This window comes from Lethenteron reissneri, chromosome 17 (genome assembly GCF_015708825.2).
Source record: "Lethenteron reissneri isolate LAM-NWPU_2019-01 chromosome 17, ASM1570882v1, whole genome shotgun sequence".
NCBI lineage: Eukaryota > Metazoa > Chordata > Hyperoartia > Petromyzontiformes > Petromyzontidae > Lethenteron > Lethenteron reissneri.
The window spans coordinates 6,051,833-6,063,949 of NC_083795.1; the positions used below are offsets into that span (position 1 = coordinate 6,051,833).

Sequence of the window (12,117 nt, forward strand, 5' to 3'; positions counted from 1 at the left end):
TTAAGTGGCTCCAATTTGGTTCAGGTAAAACATCATTACTTTGAACATTTAACCTCAGAATCGATTTAGAATATAATAATGCTTACTATATAACTTTTGTTCGAAGATTAAGCTACTCATTAATGTAGGATATTATTAGAAAAACTTTACAGTATTTAGAATTTACACCCCTTTGTCAATTCACCGCAGGATGAAAGCCGCACATTGTTGCTAATGGGGTTGTGTTGACCATATTTCACCACAATGGTCAGTGTAGGTTGCTGACGCGGGGGGGGGGGGGAGACGGCAGTGGGGAGCAAGTCAGGACCAGTTCACACGTCAGATCATTGGGTCCACAACACCATGTGCCAACACACTGCTCCAATTTTAAATATGTACATATTTGTGAAATAGACAAAGGGCACCCCCCCACCCTTCAACCCAAACTGGCACAGCACCACGCTGGGCCACCTTTTTCTCCCCAAATAATTATTTTTACAAGCTCAGGGAGCCCACCCCCCCCCCCCCCCCCAGCACTGGTTTAAATATTTACCACCGAGGTTGATTGTGAGTGGGAATCGAACTCAAGTTGCTGGGTTCGTAGAGCAGGTTATCCTGCGGCGTGACCGACGCCATTGAGCGACGCATGTCATTATTTCTGGCGAAGCTTTAAAACACGAAGGTACGCGCACAGACAGAGCTTCTGGTCACATATGAGCAAACTTAAGCACATTCAAAGACACATCAGCACGTGGAATTTGTACCCAGAATAAGAAGGAATGCTTCATAAAACAATTCTCCAGACTTTGGGTCAGGTGTTTGGTGCCAGGTAGCTTTGGGAAGGCCATAGGGCCGATTAGCCTCATTAACCCCCGGCAGGCCGCCTATTGCTGTGTTTTGCATACAAGGGATTGAGCCGCGACCAGCCGCTCTGCCCAACCGCACCATCGGACCTTTGTACTTGCCATGATGGCGCGCAGTAATGCACAGAGCCTGAAAGAGCGCAGGACTCAACTCAGCAGAGCAGTGAAGGCATCTCTCAGCAAATGTAATCTCTCCCAAGGCCGAATGACCTAACCTGCAAATCCCCCTGGCTAATCACGATGCCATTTCGCGGTATTTGGACTTGTGTGTGCGGGGTTTTTTTCCTTGTTTATAGTAAGGTTACAATTTCACTCTCGTGATTAGGTGGTACAGCTGCCCTGCCTTGGCCCCGATCAACAGAATCATAATTCTTGGCCACTGAGCTTGCAAACGATTCGCCGCCCTCGTGAATCAATGAATTGTGGTTTGATTCAGCACCACTAGTTTCTGCAGGTGGTGATGTAAACAAAATATGTACGATAGTAATAATATATACTACATATATATTGATCAATCAGGCTATATTGTTGTACTGTACTGTGCTCCAACATCTGTATCCCTCCTTCACCAACCGGCCCTGCCTAGCATGGTAACATAACCCCCATGACCCGCATGGCGTGGGCCAGGCATCTTATCCAGCAGTGGATTGATCAAATAGGCTGTACGTGTATTCATGAACTGCAAATACATTGTTATCACAAGTTTGATCTAATGCACATCGTATTAAAGTAAGAAATGGTGTTTCATCACTTCGCTCAAGACCCAGCAAGATGAAATGTGCATCTAACGCTGTACGGCTGCCACCCACGGGAGGAGATACCAATGCCAACCTCTGCGCAGCCACATCACATATTGAGCCACCGTGTTCTACAGGAATTGACCATTTTAATTACGTGTTGCATCTGCATGCAACATGTCATCATAGTTGTCCAAGCATATAGTTCCTTGCATCACCAAGTTCCTACCAGCCATTCACAAGAAGGCCTTAAAGGAACAGCCATTTATCAAGGTTGCACTCTACTTAGCTCAGATTGAGTTAAAGTGACAGGGCTGGCTTACCTCTGCAGCCAACAGCGCTCTATACTGGGGCAATTGATGAAAGTTTATGAAATAAGATCCCATCACATAATTCAGACAGAGGCCTTTATTTAAACCAGGTGAGAGCCCATTTACAGTGACACAACTGCATTGAATCCCACACACGTTTTTCAACCATGCTTACAAATAATAAAACATACGCATCTGGCCAGCATGAAAGAGAAGGCCAAAAAGCATTTGAGAGGGGCCTTCTAGAGCTCCCAGAAGTGGGCACTGTTCTGCCAGCAGTGAAGGAGGCAAGAAATTGGAGGACTGCATATTTTTAAATCCTTTATATTAAGTTCACTTGCTTGCTTGCTTGCGTGCTTACGACCGTGCAAATCTTTCGGTCGTTTTTTAACCCACTTCCTGTGATCCAATCGAGCTGACATTTTGCACACAGACTCGTTGTGCTGTGACAATTTATTTTCGTGAAAAAAAATTCCGTAACTTTACACTTTTTAGGAAAAAAAAAATTATATTTAATTACCAATTGCTTAATGGTGGCAGGCAATCATCTGACCCATAGGTGGCAGCCATCTCAAGCCAGAGGACGAGAGGACTCTAGCCGCCACGCATATAAAGGATTTATAGTGAAAGACTTTGTTTTTACGGGTAAATTTTTTCGGTATCCTTTCATATAGTGCTGCTTAGAGCACAAATGATTAACCTTATAAAACAACCTCAAATTAACATGATTCAGACCATACAATAATTGGGTGAGCAATGACTTTAAAGTGTACAGGGTGGCTGTAAATCAACTTTATTGTCTGACACTTGTAAAAGACTGACCACGAAGACGTTTAGGCGCCCACATCTAGGAAAATTGAGCGAGCGCTTTTCCTGCATGCGGTTTGACGTGAGAAGTTTACCAAGGGTCCTTTCTCAAGCAACGGTGGGTTTGTTATTGTACCATGGAAAACAACCTGACCAGCCAACGTAAAGGTTAAATGTTGTATTTTTAGAATATCCGATCAGGCGGAACAATAGTTAAGAATACCTACGCCAAAAATGGAACCATACTGCCTGCCTGCACTGACGATGGTCTTGGTCGTTTCTTACATTTTCTGGTAAATAAACATCACATTGCTAAGCAATGTGGAATTTCTGTCGTCGTCCGCCTTCTTTCCTGCTTGACGAATACCTGGCCAATGCTAACCGTGCAACGGCTCCGAAAACGTTAACGCGCTCGGAAACAATGAATTGTGCTACCGCGAGTTCCTTTTGTTTTTTTTGGAACCAGTGGCAGAAAAGGGGAAGCCACGCCATGTGAAGGTCCGCATCGTGAGCCACCTGCCCCCGTCCGCAGAGGTTTTTCAGGGAAAAGCTGTGGTTTGGCAAAACACCGAGCCATTCCCCGAAGTCTAGCGAGTGCGCAATACCCGCCTGGGCCTGGAAGAGGACGCCAGCTCCGCCTACATGAAATCGTTTCCCCATTTCCCAGGCTTCTCCGCACTTTGGCGATGACCCGACAACTGTCCTGGCATTTGGAGCCTTGCCTCGGAAAGCTGGCTTCTGCCAGGCGTAACACTCAGACTGTGCGTGCGAGAGTTCCCGCCGACGCTCATTTATTGCCACGTCTGTTCGTGGATGCGGTAATTGTGCGCAAATGTGCTCCTGCGTCTCAGGGCATTACATAAGTAGCAGGCATCCAACCTCGCAGTGCTATGTGGCAGCAGGTGCTATTCTTCACAAGGAATAATTCAACTATTTTAATGAGCAGCGTATGCTCAATGAAAACCATAACTTCTTTTTAACGAGAAGGGACATTACATGCAACACAACCATTCATTTTAGGAACCCTCTGCGAGAAAGCATTTGACAACAAAGAGCTTTAAGGTAACAAAAAAGCACAAACACACAATGGACAAGAGGTAGCAGATAACCCACAACTGCAGTGGCAGAGGAAGATGCTGCTAAGGAACTAGGGTTTCCAAGAATTCCTTTCCCTGCTGACAATGACATGTCCGCACAGCAGCCATCCCCACAGCGTGACCAACCACATGGCCAAACAGAGGAGCACGTGTCACCACAATGCTTAATATACCACCCCATGTTCGTTTTATGTGCGCGCAGATGCAGACACGTCGATTATTTATTTAGTTTACTTTGCCCGACTGCTCAAGTGACTTAATTTATTTCTCGAAAATGTATGTGTGTTTTTTATTTGAAATCCTTTGTCAAACCACGGTTCAACAAAGGACTTCGCATACTGGGTGGGTCATGGAGGTTGTTCCATAATACTTCACCATACTGGTGAAGAAGGGGGGGGGGTAGGTGGGGGGGGGCGAGTAGGACCAGTTGAAATATTACTCGCCACTGATGTTAGCCATCGTCAGGAGTCAAACTCGGCTGACCAAGCTCATAACGCAGTGTGTGAACCACCGCTCCCCAACCCCTAAATTTAGCTGCCAGTTTCGTTCACATTACACATCTGGCTAAAATGTAAGCCACTACAGTAATTTTTTTTCTTAATTTCCTGGTGAGGTTGGGCAATATGACCAAAAACTTCTTGTAAATTTAGATTCGCTACTAAAAAAATACAATGGTCTATTCTTGCCAGCGTCATGGGATCCCTGGCATGTACAAGGAGACGCAGCAGGGGGCTTAACAACCCAACCAAACAGGACATAATTATAATTATATATAGTTTCAAATCTATATAGTTTCCTAAGCTTCCGAAGCTTAACTGCTCCTGTTAAATTATGTGTACATCCTGTGCAAAAAAATAACGATGCAAAATAATCATGTACAGTCTTTCTGTCGTTTCACTGCTGGTCTGCCACGGGGACTGTTTGACCATATTTCACCAAGCCGACCAGTGTGGGTTGGTGAAGGGGGAGGTGTCCAATACCGTAACAGATATCACTCGCCACCGATGTTAGCCGTGGCCGGGAATCACTCGGGTAGCTGGTTTCATTGCACAGTACGCTAACGGCTTTGCTTCACCATGTGTACCGACACTGATGTACTTTATGTTCTTGATCATGCTTTTGTTGGATATTCATGATGATGATGGCATTATGCTCAAAGACATGGGACAAATCAAACTATTATATAAAGGTGTGTGACATTTATAATAGCTGTTTAGTTTTGTTTGTATATTTGTTCTTTGTTTGAAAACAGCTACAATGTTCATCTTTTGATCACTGAGATATTCCTGTCATATGTACTGCACATCCCGTGTCTCTTTTTCATAGAACACTTTTGACCGAATAAAAATGAAGTTCACGAATGATGAAGATCCACTACACGACAGCAAATTCAAATGATCACGGTCCGTTGAAACACTATGAACAATGCCGTTTATTTATCCATAAAAGCTTCACTCAGTCTTAAGACTCTTTCAGGAGGTTCCTGCATTAGGATGTTTGGGCAAATCCATTACTATTGGCCTTCTTGGCCCAGGGCCACACTATAATGTTGTTCTCTCTCCCCTCTCCCATGATCCGCTTGCCCTTACACCCACCACCCCCTTCCCATTCACCTTCCTCCCCAACTTTGCCCCCCACTTCTGCAAAGCGTCTACAGACACCGCTGCATTTTAGATGTATGCCGAACTTCTTTCGCACTGAACAAAGCCAACCGTGATAAACGGACACGCAACATACTTTGAAATTGTTGCTACTTTATCACGAATGCCTACTTTATCACGAATGCCTCACAGACCCAGGGGCCTTGGCGACACAGAGGTTGGGTCCTCGATGCCCCGGTTCATGCGAGCAACTCTCAACTCACCCAGCGCGGAGAGGCCCTCGGAGACGGAGGTGAGGATGTAGAGCAGCACCGAGGGCTCCAGGCCGACCAGGAAATTCATGTGGTCCTGAGTGAGGCACTCCAGCAGCGGGGAGTAGTACGACTGGCTCAGCTTCGGGTAGTTCTGCGAAGTGGGGGGGGGGGGGGGTACACGTGACCGCTTTTCCGATTACTACTACCGGTTTCACTTGCGGGAGAATGAGAAAATCACTTTGTCTTGATCGGCGCTAATACGCGAGCGACGACCGCAAAGTTAATTGGGAGCGACTAATGCACCATGCTGTAAACAAGGTGATGTTGCTCTGCGCTCGCTCACCAATTCCTGGAGGTAAAATATTTATAATGAATATTTAATCAAACGGCGAGACCTGGTATATTTTGAATGTACATAACATCTCGAATAAAGGTGTATATCCAAACACTGGGGGAATTAGTAGATTAATGGGTTTGAGAGAGGTGAAAAAAACTAAAACAACACAAGACACTATGGGATAAATGGACAACACAATGCCGACACGATAGCTTTCAAAAGTGATCGAGAACGGGACGTTGTTCTTTGCAGTGGCCATTACCACTGTAGTGTTTATCATGTAACACAAATTGGAATGGAAATGTTGCTTGCATTCATTTGCTTGAATGAATGAGTCGTGAGCGCAAAGGCAATGATGAAGTGAGTTCAAGAGAGATGGCCTCACTCTTGCTAACGTTAAACATTATTTGTATTGCCAACACCTGGGGAAAGCCCATTCATTATACACCACACGTAAACATAGTGCTCTAAGTAATGCTAATAATTACACACGAACCGGCACGGGAAAATAAACACGCACTCCAAGAGAAACGCGATACAAGCATTAGGCTCGCATCCAAATACAGTACATAATTAAAGGATTTAATTATTCTCCGGTTAACATAATGCACGCAAACAGTTTGGACTTACAAATTTAAAATGAAATTATCGGACAAAAGTGATCCTTCAGTTACATGACAAATAATGGAGAACTTTTAAAATGACAAGAAGCAGGCTACATGGGCAGGAGATGGCAAAAGAGTTATAAGAATGGGCAAAACACGCAAGTATGTATATTGAACTTCTTTCGCATCCTATGTAGCCAACTGCGCAAATCGGAGGTGCAGGGGAAGGACAACAAACTAAACACACACAAAAAACGCAACCAAGGGAGAGCAAAGCTGCAGAAGATGGAGCAGATGCAATTAAATCAAGGCTCATCTTCATGCATATGGTATATGAAAAGCAAGGGCGCAAGTTGAAAACTGCGTTGAGTTTGGGGAGGCCATTTTGTGGCATCTGGGATTGTCAGGCGGATGCCATTAATACCTCCTGCACTCGCGTGCAGTGTGCAATGGTCGGTGGGTGACGTGACGGACCGCACTTCACCGCAGTCGCAATCAGGCATCTCCTTTACTGCCCCACTTTACGGAGGAGGTAGCCGCACCTCGTACATGTTGATCAAGGCTCACATTGGCAGAGGACGGGTTGCAACGGGAAACACGTTGCACAAGCAAGGGGGAGGCCCTCAAGAAAACAGCGGTGAGTTTCTCGAATGCTCGACGACGAATCGCAAAAGGCGGTGGAAGCAACCCAGAGCAGAGCGTCGTCTGGACGTCGTGTGACCCAGCCACAGGACATCTCTGTGTACACACGCGGCGGGCCGGGTGGACGCCCCCATTGTGCGCCAGCATTCGGGAGGAAGGGCAGCGAGCCTCCCTCGGTGGGCTCGTCGCGTCGGCAGAGGAAGCCGCCGGCATTTTCGACGCGATTTTTGGCAAGGGAGGAGGGGGGGTCGGTGGTGGCCGAAGGCAGTCGGGGGTGGAGTAGTATAGTGGGAATGAGGATGGGCACGGGGGACCTGAGGGGCTAAACGCACAGGATGTGTACGGGCAAAGGTGCTGCACCCTCGGAAAACGCAGCGATGCAACGACGTGGGAGGGTCCTGGCTACGCGCCGCGCACTTAGAACCCAAGGTGTCCTACATTTAAGTAGGACACTTGTAAAAATGTAGTATATATTCCGCGTCGGTTTTTTTTATTAAACGCGGTTTTCGAGGTTGTGCTGAGCAGCCCTCTGATGCAACAATATGCGGTATGAACACTACTCAACATTGTAACTTCTTTTCGAGCAATGGTTTAGGTTTTGCTCTCCCTTCGTTTGAGTGAAATGGGTGAATCTTTAGGAAAATGTTTAATGCATTACCATGTTATTCTTATGTTAGCCTATGAAAGAACAAGACAAACTACATTCATAAGGCATGCATTCGTGATTTTCGTGAAAACGTGAATGTATTGATGTGGCTATTGATGCACAAATTGACATCTTAATGTCTTCCATGGACATATGTGCATGATGATTACATTAGTTTTTCTATCTAATCAGGATGCTATGATTCACCCCATACAGATGTTATGAATTATCAAGATTCATTGTCACAATTTAAAGATCGATTATTTTTGTCTCATTTTCACCATTTCATTGTTTGTTCCATCTCATTTGGACAGTTTTGTTCTCGATATTACCCTAAAATAAGTAAGTGGCATATCAATTGCACATCGTTTACCGAAATCGTAAACAATCTCCTCTCCCATTTATGATGCAACGCTTGTACCGCGAGCACGCGACTCCACTTTAATCAACGAATCGATGCCTTTAGTGATAAGATCTAACAAGGACGCAACAATTCACCGCCTGGGGAATCTGACAAATGAGCAAGAACTCATCATCAAAACTCAATTCACGCCCAATGTCTGACGGAAAAAAAACCCCGAGGCCAATTTGAATTTCACTTTAGATTTTTCTTCTCTTGTTTACATTTCTCAATAACTGCACCCACACCACCCCCCTCAAACACACACGCAAAAAAAACTGACGGCGCCGGTTTCTGTGGACCGGCATGGCGCCCCCCCCTTGGGCGAGACGGGAGGCCGGCCGTACGAACGGAGGGACGCCTCCACTCACCAGCAGGTCTGCGTGCGGGATGGTGAGGAGAAGCTTGACGGCCGTCTGCAGGGCGTTGTCCAGGGCGCTGTCGCCGTACAGGCGGAAGACGCCGAAGTTGACATAGTTGCCGCACAGCGCCGCTTTCAGGATCGAGAAGCAGATGGAGATCCCCTTGAGCTTGAGCGGGTAGAGCTGGTCCTTGGGAATCTCGCCCAGAGACAGAATCAGGTTCCCTGCAGGTTGGATAAGGATATGGAAAGAGACAGAGAGAGAGAAAGAGTTGTTGGGCAGCGTGGGGAAAAGTGGTGCACCCCGCACGTCACCGTGGTCATGTTGGGACTATTTGATCAACTGTTGAGGGAGGCACGAGTGTGCACTGGGACAGAAAATGTAAATACTTTATATGAAAACAGTTTATCGCAAGGACACATTAATTAATTCTAGATTTGAAGCTTTCGTGACTGCAAATGTCAACAATTACATGTTTTAAAAAGCAAGTGGTATACACGGCAATGTCTCATATCCGTGTTTCCAGTATCCGTGGCCCCGAAGCAATCCACAAAGATACTGTAATGTGTTTTTGGAAATACGAGGTGGTGCAGTGAATTCACCCAACTGCACATTTACCATGACTGACAATGATTCCGCACAGCCTAAATGGATCCTAGTCGCCACATGTTCCCGCATACAGTTATTTGCATGTATCCGTAGATAACCGCAGATATTAGGGGATATGCTATAGCATTCCCCCCATCATCAACTGGAAATGAGGCGTTTGGCTATACCTCCAACATTCTAGATTTGAAACTTTCGTGACTGCAAGGATTCATATTCTTAGGTTTTTTCGGTAAAGTCACGTATGTAAAAAATTAAAATTTAAATTAATAAAAGTAAAATAAAAATAAAAATCACGACGTTTCGGAGGCAACACAAGCTTCCGTCTTGATACAGCTATCGTGCTGTGACGGTTCCACCTGAAGAATTTTTTACCTACGTGACTTTACCGAAAAAACCTAAGAATATGACCTCCAACATTGTTTTCAACTGCGCAGCAATATGAATGACATACATGTTTATTAAATATGCAACCACGTGTGGATTCAACAATTAAAATAAGTTAAAATGCTCAACGCGTACAGGATATGATTGTGAAAAATTAGGGATTAGAGACTGAACAAAACGACAAAGGAGACCAAAGAGAAACCGCACAATGTCTAACATTTTCACAACAAATGTTGATTCGGAATAACTGAGGTCGAATCATTCGAGTTCTAATATTAAGCATCACTAATTATATGCAACCCACTGCGTTACTACCATCAGTTAAGACAACCTAGCAGCCTGCAGAAAGTTGGCACTAAAGTGTTATAGTTTACGTAAAGATTTACACGTGAATAGTGTTAAAAGCCCCCACCAATTGAGTATTTGAACCTTTAAGCAAATTCCCGCCGTGCAAAGTTATGAGATAATGAAGTGCCGGGCGCAACTACCGGACGACGAATCGTTGCGCGCGCGCGCACACGAGCGGGCAGATGAGAGAGTGGCTTTAAATTCGTTTCACCGCCTGTTTTGTCTGCTGGTCGCTGCAGACAACTCGCATTTTACGGGCGGACGCTGCGCAGTGGCGAAGGCCGAGCCCTGCCTTTGTCGACGTCCCTCCGAGAAAAGAAAAAAAACCTCACCCCCGAAACGGTGTGATGACACATGCACAAGGCGAATGACAGGTGATATGTTCTACTACCAGAGCTCAACGTGTAAACAAAGATCTAATGGAGCACCCTTTTTTTGTGTCGTGGGATTTTTTTTTTTTAAGCGCCAGAGATTCTCAACACGCACTGCCAAGTTACACATGTAGCTTGTCTAAATAAGAGTTGGTCAAAATGTTTCGCGAATGGAATGTTAGACGTGCACGTTGACTTGGTTTTCATGACTTCTCCTCATGATTACTTTTAACGCTTAGAACAAATTATTTTATTTGTGTGAAAAAAAAAATATTCACGGGACTTTTTGTCAAAAAAACTGCTGGATGAAGGTCTCCTCACCTCATGACGGACGTCAGGCTTATTTGACCATATTCTTAGGTTTTTTCGGTAAAGTCATGTAGGTAAAACATTAAAATTAATAAAAGTAAAATAAAATAAAAATCACGACGTTTCAGAGGCAACACAAGCTTCCGTCTTCAGGTGGAACCGTCACAGCCACGACAGCTGTATCAAGTAAATGAGAGATTGCAAGAGCTACCAGCTGTGACTGTTCCACCTGAAGATGGAAGCTTGTGTTGCCTCCGAAACGTCGTGATTTTTATTTTATTTTACTTATATTAATTTTAATGTTTTACCTACGTGACTTTACCGAAAAAACCTAAGAATATGAATCCTTGCAGTCACGAAAGCTTCAAATCTAGAATTATTTGACCATACTTCACCACACAGGTCAGTGTGGGTTGGTGAAGGGGCCCAGCAACGGCTCCCACCATCACTCACCGCTTACGTTAACCGTGGGCGGGAAGTGAACCCAGGTCGCCGGGTTGAGAGCGCAATGCGCTAAAAAAGCTGCGCTACCAACCCCCCCCCTTGTTTTAGAAGAGTTCATTGTATAAACATTGGTCTATGTGGTAGAAAGTCGAGCAATATGAATTTCTGTGCTGTACTTCTATGGTCCCAGATCTATACTCTCTATGGTCATCAAACAGCACTGACCAGTGTGGTGAAGTATGGCCAAATAACTCCACGACCTACATGGTGTGGGGAGGCCGTTATCCAGCAGTGGATCGAGAAAGGGCTGTACACGTGCAATATATATATGGGGCTTCAAAACAAGTCTAAAACAGGGTTGATAAAAATTGCGTTTCGTGTCAATCTCAATATAATTTATTTTACTTTCATTAATTTTTATTTTATTTTTTACCTACGTGACTTTACCAAAAAAACCTAAGAGTATGAATCCTTGCAGTCACGAAAGCTTCAAATCTAGAATCTCAATATAGTTTGGCTTCTCCTTGTGCATGCGTGTGTATATAGAAGTATTTTATTTTCACACCTCTGACAAATTCTCACCTACCTAAACCCAGTTTATAGATGGTCAACACTTGTATTGCTCCGGTGTACTATTGTTAATCTCGGGGCAGAATTCAAGAGGCTCTTGTTTTCCCACCGACTCATCGTTGGGCAGAAACACACGACGAGGCGGAATGATGGCTGGCGGTCAAGACTAACGGTGGAGTGGCAGCCAAGGGAGGAGACAGGCCTGAGAGGAAGTCCCCCGCAGATACGTGCAGGTGCTATGTTAATTGGAACATTGCAGTCGCAGAACCATGAGTAATGGTGACGGGCTTGGGGAGGGAGCCTTCCTACAGCAGTGAATTGATTCATCATTATTGGAATAAAAACCGTCTTTTGAATATAACTGCGGCCAATTTGCATCTTACTCTCGCACAGATACCGGAGCGGGAGTGTCGTGGTGACCGGGCGCCGCCCCCCTTCCCC

The 12,117-nt window shown here is 45.1% G+C and overlaps 1 protein-coding gene across 3 annotated transcripts in view; it reads right to left on the reverse strand.

Annotated features, from left to right (window-relative positions):
- Positions 1-12,117, reverse strand: part of XPO7 (exportin 7) — an 86,853-nt gene that overhangs the window by 21,606 nt on the left and 53,130 nt on the right. For all 3 annotated transcript variants that reach the window (XM_061552931.1, XM_061552929.1, XM_061552930.1), the window contains exons 23-24: positions 8,651-8,865; positions 5,659-5,800 (exon numbers count right to left, since the gene is read on the reverse strand). In XM_061552931.1, the coding sequence (XP_061408915.1) occupies positions 5,659-5,800; positions 8,651-8,865 (357 nt within the window). The remainder of the gene's footprint in view (positions 1-5,658; positions 5,801-8,650; positions 8,866-12,117) is intronic.